We start from the raw sequence: 16,785 nt of genomic DNA, 5'->3' as shown, positions 1-16,785 counted from the left end.
GGTATCTTCCGCACATTGTCTAGGGCAGTGGGAAGCTTCCACACTGGTGTGAGGCTCAGCATGTTCTCTCATGCTTCTGCATTTGATTTGAGAATGCCTTGACCCCAGCTGTTCTAATAGGTGTGGTGTCTGGCAGTCAGCGCAATCTTAGGGAATGCCAGCAGGTGTGTGAAATTAGGGGGTCTCTGTATTTTTGGCCTGCACGGTGCTGTAATGAGTGGCGCTGTCCAATGTGCTGAAAAGAGCTTCTGTCGCACCTGTGCCTATGGATTCCGTTTGCAGCGAATTTGCACGCAATCACACGTTTTAGCTCTAACTGTTGCTGTCCCTGGTGCTAAATCTGCGACCAACACATTTGTTTTGAACGCGGGCCACGGTGCTGTCCGTGTAGCTGAATTGTTTACTTATTAGCCCATAGACACATTTGGGGTTCAGAGGCGTTAGTGAGTGAGATGTCTCCAGTTTACAAGGGGTTTGTAGCCTACATTAGTGTGTTTTTCTTCCCAGGTAAATGGCTGAATCAAGTTGGGAGCTGCTGTGCCTCTGTCTGGCCGACCAATGCAGTGTGTAGGGACGGTCGCCCAGCCCGACGAAAACATGAACGGAGCGGGGGAGCAGGTGGACATCCTGTCTCCCAACTGCATGGTAAAGGACCGATGGAAAGTGGTGAGTTTATTTATCTTCAGTGTCATTTTGACCATGTAATTGAGTCTCAGCGGAGTGATTGGTTGAATAATTGAGTAATTGATTGAAATTAAATTAGTTGAGAATCCCTGATTTGGAATATTCCTTACCCTGATGTGAACTAGCCTGGTCACAGAGCTGTTGGTGCTCTCTTGCCAAATCATACGGTCAGTATGTTTCCATTAACTTGTCCAGTTATTTTTTGTCGGCATTTAGAATGTTCCATATACATTAGATGTGACAATTGTCTGCTAGGGTCCGTTTACATGTAACTATATTTTGTCAATAAAAACATCTGGGCGTAATGATGTCACACCAACAAACAATAAAAATGTTTTTCGCAAAAACCTACAGTGTCAAAACAAATGAGTGGTTGAAGTGTTTCCATGACCCATTTAGGCAAATTGCTCATTAATAAATTGTCGACAGCCTGTATACCCTCCCACCTATCTGATTCTTGTCTCAGGTAGCCCGTGAAAGACGGCATGGCCAGATTGCAATAATTGTCTAATATTTGCCATATTCTAATAATTCTCTGTGTCATGGTGAAACGTGCACTCCTGTACATCTGAAATAATTGGATGGTGAAACTTGCCAGCCAACCAGAAAAGCAAGGTGAAGCAATTCAGACATTCTTAAAAGTCAGGACATTCTTGTCCTGCAAAGAAGCATTATTTTTTATTGTTGACAAAATAGATTTAGCAAGCAGCAGGCATTTAGCATGAAATGTGGAGTGGAGTTTTATAGTTACACAATGTCATTACGTGCCCTGTGTATCTTCAAAAGTATTTGGCAGTCATTTATTCGAAAAACACAGTTTCCACCACCATTTGTCGCAATAAAGAAAGTTAAGACAAAAATGTTAAATCCATCCCTGTCAAATGGATAAAAATGTTATCGATCTTTAGAACATTTCTGCTATATCTGCCTGCCTTTCCATTACACATTACAATAAAACCATTTAGTAGAATAAACCTGGGTCAATGGAAACCTGCCTAGTGCTAGGTGTGACAATGATTATAAGAGTTAGCAAGACAGCCCAAACAGTTTTGGGACCAGGCTAGTTGAGAACTAGCATTTTTTAAATGTTCACTTTAAAGAACAGGCAGCAAACCATAACTAGCAAACATCCACATTGCTCAGTTTTTTACAGTGTTTATTCTTCTCTGCCACCATTTCCAGCTGAAGAAGATTGGTGGGGGAGGTTTTGGGGAGATCTATGAAGCATTGGACCTGCTGACCAGGGAGAATGTGGCTCTGAAGGTAGAGTCAGCCCAGCAGCCTAAACAGGTTCTCAAGATGGAGGTGGCCGTCCTCAAGAAACTGCAAGGTAAGGGCCTTTGTGGTTGAGCAGTATCACACACACACACACACACACACACACACACACACACACACACACACACACACACACACACACACACACACACACACACACACACACACACACACATGCACACACGTTACAGGTGTGGTTAAGCACCTGTAACGCTACCCATACAAAGCACCTATTAAAACCCCAAAGGTTGTGCGTTCAGTTCCTGGGACCGCCTTTGCCAGTCTTTCCCTCCTCCTGCACTATACTGTATATAGCCCTCTGTGATGGAATTCCACTCTCCTGTTATGAAATAGATAGAAAGTGCAAGTTAAGGGCAGGTATCTATCAAGGAGGGATAGGGATCACTAAGGACACGATCAATCAATGACAACATCACCTTGTACATGAATAAGCATGGCGAGGTTAATTAAGTTGTCTATCTATGGTCTACAGTGAAGTGAGGTAAACGCTCGTCTGTCTAGCTATTTGATTAGTGTTATTGGCATCTGTCTGGACAAGGTTGAAGGTGTGGTGATTGTTTGTTTTGCTCAGGGGTTGGATGAGTTGGATAGTCAATCGGTTGACATGTCTGTTGCACTGGGGTTTATACTGCTTTGTGCAAAATTATATTTTGGCATTGAGTGTTTCACATTGTTGGAATCCCAGAAGAAACAGCTTGCCCCAATCCACCTGAGCATGAGCATATTGTGTTGAAATATGCAGAGATTCTAATCTCTTAGGCAGCATTTATTTTGGGATATTTCTGTGGCTTGTTCTGGTCTATAGCCCCAGGAACAGATACAGAAGTGTGACTGCTGGCAGGGAGGATTGTTAATGAGCATGAAACTGTGTGAGTGTGTGTCTGCCTGGCTGTGCTTCTGTTAGTGAGCACCCTTCTTCAAATGACTTGGGGAAATACCCTGAATGTTCTCTTACTACTGTTATTGAAATGCAAATCAACCTAAAAAACTAAGGTCATTGGAAATTACTTGCCTGAAGTTAGCATGCCCTAATTGTATTGTATGACTAAATCTAGGGACTACATGACTTTTAATATGTTTAAATCTCTGATAAATGCCTCATTCATATAGGAAGATACCACATTCTGAATGTATCAGGTCCTAGGAAAGCAATCTGATCCCAATTCTTCTAACAATGATGCAAAATGTTTTGGGATCATTACAAGGGTTGGTGTAACATCCAACTGAATCAGTTGTTTAACTGTGATGGTACAAGTAGATTTATAGATAGCTAATGTTATACTGACTGTATTGTAACATTGACACTAACCTCTCTCCATTCTTTCACAGGAAAAAATCATGTCTGTAAATTCATCGGATGTGGAAGGAACGAGAAGTTTAACTATGTGGTCATGCAACTTCAGGTAACCATCAAAACAGTCTGAATGAATTACCTTAGGTAGAGAGAATCACAGCCAAGGCTACAAATAAGTAAAAAAATAATTATCTCTCTCTCCCTCTCTCTTCCCCCTTTCCCTCTCTCCCCCTCTATCCCCCCTCTCCATTATCTCTCCCTCCCCTAACCTCCCTCCCACTCCCCTCTTTCTCCTCCCCCTCTTCCCATTTCCCTCTCTCCCCCAACCCTCTCCCCATCGCTCTCCCTCTCCTCCCCGCCCTCTCCCCCACTCTTTCCCTACCCATTCTCCCCCCCAGCAGGGGAGAAACCTAGCAGACCTGAGGAGGAGTCAGCCTCGCGGCACCTTCACCATGAGCACCACGCTACGCCTGGGCAAACAGATTCTGGAGTCCATAGAGGCCATCCACTCTGTGGGCTTCCTGCACAGAGACATCAAGCCTGTAGGTGGTGTTCTCAGTAACTATTACAGTTTTTCTCAATTGCTAAAACACAATTTCTGAAACCTCGCTCCATTTCCTGAAAATATTAAACACAAAACCTCATCTTCAAGCACTATTTACATAACCTCTGACTCCTCTCGCAAAATGAAACATTCGCCTCAAAACAGTTTTACCTGTGTTCAAAATCAAACACTGCTCTCAAATCATAAACAAAGTGATCAAAATGATATACACTCTCAAGCAGTCAGTAAACAATACACCGAAAAATAGAAAACACATTGTTCAAAACATACAATTCTCAGGGAGTAGTACATTTTTAATCTAAAAAAAATTCGTATTTTTCCGTCATTGTCTTTTGATGAACGAAAACATGTTCTATCATAGTAGCTCAAACTTGATCAGAAATTACTACTCTGCTTTGCTCTTTGCAATTTTGTTTTTTGTTCTTCCTCCTCCTTGTACCCCTATTTTTACAGTACTGTACCCTGCATCTCACAAACTTGTCCTTTGTCTCTGTGATACTGTAATTCTTGTTTTTTGTTGATATGAACCTGCAACCAGTCAAAATCTATTGAGCAGTCAGTACTGTTAATAAATGGAAAGCACAGTTTTCAGGGCCATACAATTTGTCCATTGTACAGTATACAGCCTACAATGCACTGTACTACAGTATACAATACTAAAAGGGACAAAAATCAAAGGAGTAAACATGTGATCAATGTGCTTCTTCTTGTCTTTGGGCTGGGTCAGGCCAGAGCACTTCGTCGACATCACAAGCAATATTGTCCCTCCTGAGGCAACAGGGGAAGAAGCCTCTTGTGTGCCTTATCCAGCCCTGACATGATTCCTCACCTATATCACCACAGGCTAAATCCATGGCTTGCAGCAGATTTACTCTGGTGTAGGGTTGTCTATCATACACTTTCCATCTCCAAGAGGAGAAAAACTCCTCAATCGGATTCAGGAAAGGCGAGTATGGAGGGAGGTACAAGTTCATAAACTGCCCATTGATGTTAAACCATTCCCTTACCTGAGCAGCTCGGTGGAAACTGACATTGTCCCACACTATCACATAGGTGGGAATGGGATTCTCATTTAGCTCTTGACCCTGCTGCTCTTGAACCTGCTGCTCAAATAAAATATCTCTTAGATTGGCAATAAATCTTAGAAGGTGCTGGGTGTTATATGGCCTGAGTGTAACATGGTGATGTAGAACACCATGGTTGCTGATAGCAGCACAGATTGTGACATTGCCACCTCGTTGACCAGGGACTTTAACAATGGCCCGCTGTCCAATCATGTTTCTCCTTCTCTTTGTTAGATTGAAGCCTGCTTCATTGACAAAGATGAACTCATGGGGTTTGTCCAAGGATTCCAAGTCAAATATTGTCTGTGTAGAAATACAATATACTGTATGTAGGATTTTGTAAGTCGTACAGAGACAGTGCTATACTGTAGAGTACAATTAGGCTTCTGATTCACATACATTGTATGTACTGAAGAGTAATGTCATTCACATAGTATGTGTTAGTACTGTAGACAATCTGGATTACAGTAAATGTTTCTGAATGTACACTTGCACATACTGAGCTCGCAGTTCTTTCACCCTTGGTGAGTTGCGCTCAAAAGGTACTCTGTATACTTGTTTCATTCGCATCCTGTTACGATGGAGGACACGGTCAATTGTGGAAATGCTCACACTGTCGATTCCCTGGAAGTGTGTGTTGTCTTGTATCACTCATTCCTGGATTTCTCTGAGTCGTATTGCATTATCTCGAAGGACCATGCCAACTATAACGGCCTCTTGCTCCCGAGTGAATACAGCTGTCCTTCCACCTGCATGAGGCAGCCTTGCAATTCTACAAAAAGTAGTTGTGCAGTTACAAAACATATTCATGCAGTACAATACATACAGTGATTAACTCTACAAATGTCTATTGAAACAGCTGCATATAGTGTAGTACAGTAAATTTGCAATTACAAAAATACAGTAGTATACTGTACCTGTTCTCTTCTCTGAATGTCCTTACTATGGTGGACACAGAAAATCGGCTCAAATTGGGTTGCACTCTAAGTCCTGCTTCCCTCATTGTCAGTCCATGGACAAGAACATGGTCTATAACTGATGCTCGAATTTCATCAGATATTTCCACTCTTTGTCCTCCTCTTCCTCTTTCTTGCCCTCCTCCTCCTCTTCCTCCTCGTTGCCCACCTCGCATACGCACTCGTCCTCGTCCTCTCACATTGTTTCTTCTATCCATTCTCAGACTTTCTCCTTCCCACCTTCAACAACCTGTTTGCTCTCTGAACTGGCTTATATTGGTTGTGTCGCATCATTTGAAACAGGTTAAATCAATTTTAAGTGGTTGTGTTCAATCAATGACATGTGTTCTCTATTTGTATTTGATTGTTGCCACTTGTGTTTACCAGTATGGATGACATGTGCATTAGAGTGCAGAATGTGTTTTGAGAATGAGAATGTGTTTAGAGTTTTGCTGAAAAGTCTAAGTGAGATCTGCAAATTGTGTTTTACCATGTGAAATGGTTTAAGGTATTGACAACAGACTGCATAATTAGCTAAATGAGTCCAGGCAACTGAGAACTTTGTTCAGCCAATGGGTTTTAGTGTTTTAGCAATTGAGAAAAACTGTAACTTAATGCCTGCAGGTATAAGGCATTATGATGTGTGGTTACAATGCATTGTAAGGAGTAGAAAGAATGGTGGTGAGAAAGAGAGTGAGAGAGCGAGTGGGGGTGAGACAGAGCGAGACAGATGGAAGTGTGTAAGAGAGACGGAGAAAGAGAGACTAGGACTGCATAATATCGGCAAAATATCGAATTGCGATTACATTTTTTTTACAAAATATTGTGATTGCAATTTGTATCGCAATATACAGTAGATCAAAACACTTTGGTGAACTTTTAGAAATGTAGAATGATTTATATTAATAAGAAAAATGGAAAGCAGCATCGTTTTTGTTTGGAACAATCTGTTTGACCTAACAGAATAGCATTGAAACTTATAGTGAATCTATCAGCGGGGAGGAGGAACTGTGATAGGGGAGCGGGGCCTGGTGTGTGTGGGAAGCAGCCGCAAGAGTAGAAAAAAACTAAGTAAAACTATAAAAACGGATGTCATACGCAGCTGGGTAGCATTTCAAAATATTGCATGCGATATGAATCTCTTGCGATATGGATCTCTTGCGATATGGATCTCTTGCGATATGGATCTCTTGCGATATGGATCTCTTGCGATATGGATCTCTTGCGATATGGATATTGCACATAAATATTTAAATTTGGATCGGAATTTGATTAATTAAGCAGCCGTAAGAGAGACCATGTTGATCTCAGTCTATGTGCTCAAAAATGGATAGCATTTTGGGTTAGTGAGCCTCAACGTAACATCTAGGCCTTATTGGCGCCAATATTGTCAATTAAAACCAATAGAAGTCTAATTTGTTTAGGTGCTGGGCAAAAGCTAGTCTCACGTCTATACAATGATAGGGGGAAACACTGCTTTGGGCTTCACCTGTTGATATTCCTGTGATGTCCTCAACTCAATCTGTTTCTCTGTTGTTTTCCCAGTCTAACTTTGCTATGGGTCGACTCCCCTCCACCTATAGAAAGTGCTTCATGTTAGACTTTGGCCTGGCTCGCCAGTACACCAACACTACCGGGGAGGTTCGACCGGTAAGTAGCCATGGAAGGATTTTGTTAATGTCATGTATTACGGTATGTTAATATTCAAAGCTATTGAATCATTCTAACAACAATATATATAATATTATATAGGCTAATATACAGTTGGCAGTGTTGTAAATTACTTAAGTAAAATTACTTTAAAGTACTACTTAAGTCGTTTTATGGGGTATCTGTACTTTACTTTATTATTACAATTTTTGACTACTTTTACTTCACTACATTCCTAAAGAAAATTATGATCTTTTTACTCCATATATTTTCTCTGACACCCTAAAGTACTCGTTACATTTTGAGTGTTTAGCAGGACAGAAAATGGTCTAATTCAAACTTATTAAGAGAACATCCCTGGTCATCCCTACTGCGTCTGATATGGTGGACGCACTAAACACATGCTTCGTTTGTAAATTATGTCTGATAGTTGGAACGTGCCCCTGACTATCCATAAATAAATAAAAACTAGAAAATGCGGCCGTATGCTTTGCCTAATATAAGGAATTTGAAATGATTTATACTTTTACTTTTGATACTTAAGTATATTTAAAACCAAATACTTTTAGACTTTTACTCAAGTCGTTTTTTACTGGGTGACTTTCACTTTTACTTCAATCATTTTCTGTTAACATATCTTTACGTTTACTCAAGTATGACAATTGGGTACTTTTCCCACCACTGACAGTTGGCAAACAAGATGCAGGCTAATATACAGATGGCTAGCCTGATGCAGGCTAATATACGGTTGTCTAGCCTGATACAGGCTAATATACAGTTGTCTAGCCTGATACGGGCTAATATACAGCTGGCTAGCCTGATACGGGCTAATATACAGTTGTCTAGCCTGTATCAGCCTGTATACAGCTGGCTAGCCTGATACGGGCTAATATACAGCTGGCTAGCCTGATACGGGCTAATATACAGTTGGCTAGCCTGGTACGGGCTAATATATGGTTGGCTAGCCTGATACGAGCTAATATACAGTTGGCTAGCCTGATACGGGCTAATATAGCACTCACTTCTGTCATCATGAAATGCTTTGAGAGACTAATCAAGGATCATATCACCTCCACCTTACCTGCCACCCTAGACCCACTTCAATTTGCATACCGCCCCAATAGGTTCACAAACAATGCAATCGCCATCACACTGCACACTGCCCTATCCCATCTGGAAAAGAGGAATACCTATGTAAGAATGCTGTTAATTGACTACAGCTCAGCATTCAACACCATAGTACCCTCCAAGCTCATCATTAAGCTTGAGGCCCTGTGTCTCAACCCCGCCCTGTGCAATTGGGTTCTGGACTTTCTGACGGACCGCCCCCAGGTGGTGATGGTAGGAAACAACAGCTCCACTTCGCTGATCCTCAACACTGGGGCCCCACAAGGGTGCGTCCTCAGCCCCCTCCTGTACTCCCTGTTCACCCATGACTGCGTGGCCATGCACGCCTCTAACTCAATCATCAAGTTTGCAGACGACTCAACAGTAGTGGGCTTGATTACCAACCATGACGAGACAGCCTACAGGGAGGAGGTGAGGGCACTCAGAGTGTGATGTTAGGAAAACAACCTCTCACTCAACATCAACAAAACAAAGGGAATGATTGTGGACTTCAGGGAAACACCAGAGGGAGCATTCCCCTATCCACATCGACGGGACATCAGGTGGAAAGTTTTAAGTTCCTCGGCGTACACATCACGGACAAACTGAAATGGTCCACCCACACAGACAGTGTGGTGAAGAAGGCGCAACAGTGCCTCTTCAACCTCAGGAGGCTGAATAATTTGGTTTGTCACCTAAAACCCTCACAAACTTTTACAGATGCACAATTGAGAGCATCCTGTCAGGCTGTATCACCGCCTGGTACGGCAACTACACCGCCCACAACCGCAAAGCTCTCCAGAGGGTGGTGCGGTCTGCACAACGCATCACCGGGGGCAAGCTACCTGCCCTCCAGGACACCTACAGCACCCGATGTCACAGAAAGGCCAAAAAAGATCATCAAGGACAACAACCACCCGAGCCAATGCCTGTTCACCCCACTTCCATCCAGAAGGCGAGGTCAGTACAGGTGCATCAAAGCTGGGACCGAGAGACTGAAAAACAGCTTCTATATCATGGCCATCAGACTGTTAAACAGCCGTCACTAACACAGAGAGGCTGCTGCCTACATACAGACTCAAAATCACTGGTCACTTTAATAAATGGATCACTAGTCACTTTAATAATGCCACTTTAATCATGTTTACAGCTTGCATTACTCATCTCATCTGTATATACTGTATTCTATACCATCTATTGCATCTTGCCTATGCCGCACGGTCATTGCTCATCCATATATTTATATGTACATATTCTTATTCCATCCCTTTACTTAGATTTGTGTGTATTAGATAGTTGTTGTGGAATTGTTAGATTACTTGTTAGATATTACTGCACATTACTGCACAAGCATTTCACTACACTCGCATTAACATCTGCTAATCATGTGTATGTGACCAATAAAATTTGATTTGATTTGATACAGTTGGCTAGCCTGATACAGGCTAATATACAGTTGGCTAGGCTGATTCAGGCTAATATACAGTTGGCTAGGCTGATTCAGGCTAATATACAGTTTGCTAGCCTGATTCAGGCTAATATACAGTTGGCTAGCCTGATACAGGCTAATATACAGTTGGCTAGCCTGATACAGGCTAATATACCGTTGGCTAGCCTGATACAGGCTAATATACAGTTGGCTAGCCTGATACAGGCTAATATACAGTTGACTAGCCTGATACAGGCTAATATACAGTTGGCTAGCCTGATACAGGCTAATATACAGTTAGCTAGCCTGGGCAACAGGGGAGATTCTTTCTGTTTTTCTTCTTGCTGACTCAGCCTCCAGTCATCGATTAGATAGGCAGGCCTGTACTGCAGATATAGAACAGCGACGGGACAACACACACACACACACACTCACGCACACACATGCACGCACGCACACACAAACACACTGTTGTAAATTCTAACATGCAGTTTCTGAGGCACTATTCCTGGGACTTCCTTCAGAATGGAATGGGTGTTACTATCAAAATGGTGGTGCACATGCCCAGTTTCCAGTTATTGTATCAGAGATGCCAATGACAATTAGAAACTAGAAACATTAGGAAGATGTCCAAGAAGATGATGTCATCTGATTATGGTACATTTAAGTTATGCCTTAAGCTTTGTAAATTCATTAGTTAATAGTTTGTTAACGTTAATTAATGCATAATTTATTTGGAAATTGCCTTGTTATATGTTCACATAGCGTTGATGTTAAAGGACAAATCTACTCGCAACTATCTTTTGGTATTTTTTTCATTAGGCCACTGTTGATGCAGTCCCCAAGACACATGCAAAACATTTTGGGACTGTATCAACAGTGGACTAATGAAAAAATAATAAAAGATAGTTTTAAGTTGATTTTTCCTTTAAGGTTTTTACAGATGTTATGCTGCCATGTGATGCTGTTCCTTATTCACCTGTGTGGTTTTATTTTTTGCAGTTTTGCTGTTCCTTTTTGGGCTTTTCTGTTCGAAGCGCATGCTTGTGATCCGTCTCATCAGTAAGGTGCTTGATCCCATTTACGTTTTTATTATCTCTCCCTGTCTGAGATATTTTCCATATCCTTTCTCGTCTCGTTTTAGGTTTTCATTTAAGTACTTTAGTTCCATCAATCGTTTTCTTTCTAGTTGTCTGTGGGAAATTATGTTTCAGGTTTCGTCCTGAAAAGAACTTACCGCATTTTATTTTCCAGCCCAGAACTGTGGCGGGATTTCGGGGAACTGTTCGTTATGCGTCAGTAAATGCTCATAAAAACAAAGTAAGTGTCTTTTTGGGGTGAAAAACTTAAATGCACTAGAAATTAATTCCAACCTGAGGGTTTTGTGTTACATCAGTTTGTCAGGAAATCTAAAATAGCTGTTGTGTATGTACTCCAGTAAATCATGAAAATTATTATCTGATTAATCAATTTTTTACCTTCTCAGGAAATGGGTCGCCATGACGATCTATGGTCGCTATTTTACATGTTGGTAGAGTTTGCAGTCGGTCAGTTACCATGGAGAAAAATTAAAGATAAGGTGAGCTACTATCTACTGTTGCTATTATAATTATTACAATTCCCAATATCAGTCCTGGTCTAGGGGACCCGAAGAATTGCACATTGTTATTTTTGCCCTAGCGCTACACACCTGATTCCACTAATCAACTCATCATCAAACCTTTCACTAGTGGAATCAGGTGTGTAGCGCTAGGGCAAAAATAACAATGTGCACCCTTTGCGTCTCCAGGACCAGGATGCAGAAACCCTGCAGTAGAGAATGGTTACTAGTGTCTACTGGTGTCTACTGGGCTCAACAGGTATCTAATGCTTTCTACTGTATCTCTTGTTTGTTACCAGGAGCAAGTGGGTCAGATTAAAGAGCGCTACGACCACAGAATGCTGCTCAAACACATGCCTTCTGAGTTTTACATCTTCCTGGATCATGTTTTAGGCCTTGACTACTTCACCAAACCAGATTACCAGGTACCTACTGTTCACTCCCTGCACGTGCATTCAAATTATTTATCCCCCATTCAACCTTGTTTTTCTGGCGTTCATTTCAATAGCAGAGTGAACAATACATGGAATTGTGGCAATGTGAGACTAACTCCCATACCATACCCTCTCTCTTCATTTTCAGTAATGAAACTATTCAAAAACCGTCCAAAGAAAATACATTTTTGTACTTAAAGTAAAGGTTATTATTGTATAGCAGGTTTGGTTGAATTTCAACTTTATACCTTACTTACATTTTCCGAAAACCTTTTCCCTGTGATCGTCTATGCAGTTGCTGATGTCGGTCTTTGAGAACAGTATGAAGGAACATATCATCACAGAGAACGAGCCTTTTGATTGGGAGAAGGGAGGGACGGATGGAGTGCCTCTGTCCACCAGCACGTCAACGCCACCTCAACAGAACACACGACAGACTCCCGCCGTGATCGGGTAAGGGAATCAAAATGAGCTATTTAGCTTTATGCAACTGTGTGGATTTGTAACGCACTGTTGTGTAAAATGAAACGGGAATCACACTTCAAAACATTAAAAACGCATCCACATGAAGATGAACAGTCTATCCACTACTTATTAACAAGATTTAACAGCAGAAAGCAGAAAGGAATTCAAAGGGAATCACACTTCAAAACATTTTGGACACATCAATATAAAATATGAAAACATCTAGCCAGCCAAGAGATTACACAATTCCCATTTACCTGTAGCCTAATTCACTTAAAGAATCAGGAACAAACAGTCTAATGCTGGGTTGTGACAATTCATTCAGATTTAGAATGCAACTGTGAGGATTTGTAACACACTGTTTGCATTTGAAGTGATATAGGATATTTTCGACAACGACACTAATTTAATTAATCGCCTGGTCATTTTGTAAAAGAGAATGTGCTCTCATTAATGTAATAATGTAATAATTGAGAATGTTCTCATTAACTTACCTTGTTAAATACAGGTAATGAAAGAATGAATAAAAAATAAAGAAAATAGTCAATATCAGTCCATGTTCTGTGTTTTCCCAGGGTGGTGAACGTGACTCTGGTTCCTGGGGAGCTGCCGAGGGAGAACACAGATGACGTTCTACAAGACGAGCACCTGAGTGACCAGGAGAACGCTCCACCTGCAGTACCCAGCAGGCCTTGCGAGGGGACACCTCCCCAGGTGGAAGCCGAGGCGTGGAACGACACCGACTTAAACCGCAACCAACTCAGGATTAGCATCAGCAAGGTACAGGAGGGACCATCTAATATGTCCTCATTGTATCTCACTGTGGTACTGTCAGCACTATGAAACATTGCCTTACAGTCTTTAAATATGTTCAAACGGTAGAAGTACATTAGAAGGGATAGTTTACTTTCTTGTTGGTTTTCAATGACCATCTATTACGTTCAGAGGATATAGACCATAGAAATAGAATGAATAGAATGGGCTTGCAAGCTCTAACACTGACAATTTGAATGGTAAACTCATGGGTGCACTTGCAATGGCTGCCTGGTATTGTGATGCAATCATTTCCATGGTAATGTAAAATGTTCATTTAACTTATGTGGCTCATGCAATGGAATGTATTTTTTGTAATGTCAGTTGAGTTGAATAAGCATATCACAGCACAGATTGATGGTCATGGCTAGAAGGGATCCAGCTTTTGTCAAATTAACATCAGATTTTATGTTTTGTAGCAGGTTAGGGGAACTTATTCAGCAGGTTAGGATAATTAATGTAGCAGGTTAGGAGAAGGGTTAGAGTTAGCAAAAATGCAACAAAAAAATCAGGATCCCTTCTAGCCAAGACACATATTGATGGGTCCACTTCCTGCTTTTACTTCCTGCTTTTACGTCCTGATTTATTCCTATGGGTACACTCGCAATGGTAGCCAGTCCACTCATTATACCATCATTGACTTGAATGGGGTCTCATTCTCATTTCAATGATATAGACATACCTGGTTGTAGATAGACCAGGAGATATACAGTTGAAGTCGGAAGTTTACATACACTTAGGTTGGAGTCATTAAAACTCGTTTTTCAACCACTCCACAAATTTAACAAACTATAGTTTTGGCAAGTCGGTTAGGACATCTACTTGTGCATGACACAAGTCATTTTTCCAACAATTGTTTACAGACAGATTATTTCACTTATAATTCACTGTATCACATTTCCAGTGGGTCAGAAGTTTACATACACTAAGTTGACTGTACCTTTAAACAGCTTGGAAAAATCCAGAAAATTATGTCATGGCTTTAGAAGCTTCTGATAGGCTAATTGACGTCATTTGAGTCAATTGGAGGTGTACCTGTGGATGTATTTCAAGGCCAACCTTCAAACTCAGTGCCTCTTTGCTTGACATCATGAGAAAATCTAAATAAATCCGCCAAAACAAATTGTAGACCTCCACAAGTCTGGTTCATCCTTGGGAGCAATTTCCAAATGCCTGAAGGTACCACGTTCATCTGTACAAACAATAGTATGCAAGTATAAACACCATGGGACCACGTAGCCGTCATACTGCTCAGGAAGGAGACGCGTTCTGTCTCCTAGAGATTACCGTACTTTGGTGCAAAAAGTGCAAATCAATCCCAGAACAACAGCAACGGACCTTGTGAAGATGCTGGAGGAAACAGGTACAAAAGTATCTGTATCCACAGTAAAACGAGTCCTATATCGACATAACCTGAAAGGCTGCTCAGCAATGAAGAAACCACTGGATCCAGACCTAAATTGTGTAGGTTGTCTGAAATCAGAGTGGAGTTAGGGGGTGAGGTGCTGACTACTAAAACCTCTGTTAGCTACTTGGGATGTATCCTTGATGGAAGCTTGGGAGGTGTGAGCATGGCCAATAAGGTGCTAGGGAAGGTTAATGCCAGGACTGAGTTTTTGGCTAGGAAGTCCAAGCTGCTTGATAAGGACTCCATGAAAGTGCTAGCTACTGCCCTCATTCAATGCCATTTTGACTATGCTAGTAATTCCTGGTTTGGGGGCTTATCTAAACTTATGAAGGGGAAGCTCCAGATAGCCCAGAATAAGTTGATCAGGGTAGTATTGAAGGTGAGTCCACGTACTCACATAGGCAGGAGCTGCTTTCAGGAACTAAACTGGCTGCCTGTTGAGGCTAGGGTGTCCCAGATTAGACTAGGTTTGGTTTACAGGAGTATTTATGGTCCTGCGCCCAGATATTTAAGTGATTACTTTTGTAATGGTTGTCGTTGGTGGAAGAGGACCAAAGTGCAGCGTGGTACATATTCATAATAATTTAATAAAGAATGAATACTGAACAAAAACAACAAACCGACAAACGAACAGTTCTGTAAGGTGCAAACAAAAACACTAAACAGAAAATAACTACCCACAAGCCATAGTGGGAAAACAGGCTACCTAAGTATGATTCTCAATCAGAGACAATGATCGACACCTGCCTCTGATTGAGAACCATACTAGGCCAAACACATAGAAATATAACGACTAGAACAAAACATAGAAAAACAACATAGAATGCCCACCCCAACTCACGCCCTGACCAACTAAAATAAAGACATAAAAAAGGAACTAAGGTCAGAACGTGACAACTTTCCTCGAGTTAGGGATGCACACAATCACAGCACCAGATCAGGTATTGCTGATGTGTGCTTATACAGGTTCAGGAGTAATGCTGGGAAAGGTACTTTCTTGTATACTGGAGCCTCAGAATGGAATGAGTTGCCTCTGCCTATAAAAACAACGTCCTCTCTGGACATCTTTAAAAAATAAAGTAAAAATATGTTTGATGTCCTCTGTGCCCATATGAATAACCCCTATGATGTAACTGGAATGATGAGATAGATGTTCTTCTTTTATGTTTTTGTTTTATTATTTCACTGCCATACCGTGTTCGATCTTGTATAGCCATCTTGTCTCAAGAGGACCACAATGGAAATAAGTCCCAGACTTTATTGTGTGTTATCCTCGATGATTTTATTCATGTGCATGTATGGCTTTTACGTTTTATGTGTGCTTGTTTTTTTAAATGGTCGAATTAATAAACTAAACTAAAAAACTGTTCCAAAACCGCCATAAAAAAGCCAGACTACGGTATGCAACTCCACATGGGAACAAAGATTGTACTTTTTGGAGAAATGTTCCCTGGTCTGATGAAACAAAATGTAACTGTTTGGTCATAATGACCATCATTATGTTTGGAGGAAAAAGGGGGAAGCTTGCAAGCCGAAGAACACCCTCCCAACCGTGAGGCATGGGGGTGGCAGCATCATGTTGTGGGGGTGCTTTGCTGCAGGAGGGATTGGTGCACTTCACAAAATAGTTGGCATCACGAGGAAGGAAAATTATGTGGATATATTGAAGCAACATCTCAAGACATCAGTCAGGCAGTTAAAAGCTTGGTCGCAAATGGGTCTTCGAAATGGACAATTACCCCAAGCATACTTCCAAAGTTGTGGCAAAATGGCTTAAGGACAACAAAATCAAGGTATTGGAGTAGCCATCACAAAGCCCTGACCTCAATCCTATAGAAAATGTGTGGGCAGAACTGAAAAAGTGTGTGCGAGCAAAGATGCCTACAAACCTGACTCAGTTACACCAGCTGTCAGGAGGAATGGGCCGAAATTCACCCAACTTATTGTGGAAGGCTACCCAAAATGTTTGACCCAAGTTAAACAATTTAAAGGCAATGCTACCAAATACTAATTGAAT

The 16,785-nt window shown here is 41.4% G+C and overlaps 1 protein-coding gene across 1 annotated transcript in view; it reads left to right on the top strand.

The window, feature by feature from the left end:
* Positions 1 to 513: 513 nt before the first annotated feature.
* The window catches only part of LOC120017852 (tau-tubulin kinase 1-like), a 34,181-nt gene continuing 17,909 nt past the window's right edge, over positions 514 to 16,785 (top strand). Inside the window, exons 1-10 of the mRNA XM_038960813.1 lie at positions 514 to 666; positions 1,867 to 2,014; positions 3,313 to 3,386; positions 3,679 to 3,819; positions 7,408 to 7,512; positions 11,303 to 11,368; positions 11,535 to 11,627; positions 11,948 to 12,073; positions 12,378 to 12,535; positions 13,123 to 13,327. Of these exons, the coding sequence (XP_038816741.1) occupies positions 559 to 666; positions 1,867 to 2,014; positions 3,313 to 3,386; positions 3,679 to 3,819; positions 7,408 to 7,512; positions 11,303 to 11,368; positions 11,535 to 11,627; positions 11,948 to 12,073; positions 12,378 to 12,535; positions 13,123 to 13,327 (1,224 nt within the window). The 5' untranslated portion in view covers positions 514 to 558. The remainder of the gene's footprint in view (positions 667 to 1,866; positions 2,015 to 3,312; positions 3,387 to 3,678; positions 3,820 to 7,407; positions 7,513 to 11,302; positions 11,369 to 11,534; positions 11,628 to 11,947; positions 12,074 to 12,377; positions 12,536 to 13,122; positions 13,328 to 16,785) is intronic.

This window comes from Salvelinus namaycush, chromosome 22 (genome assembly GCF_016432855.1).
Source record: "Salvelinus namaycush isolate Seneca chromosome 22, SaNama_1.0, whole genome shotgun sequence".
In the NCBI taxonomy this organism is placed as follows: domain Eukaryota; kingdom Metazoa; phylum Chordata; class Actinopteri; order Salmoniformes; family Salmonidae; genus Salvelinus; species Salvelinus namaycush.
Note: the sequence above shows the minus strand (reverse complement) of the source record. Positions and strands in the feature narration are given on the sequence as shown.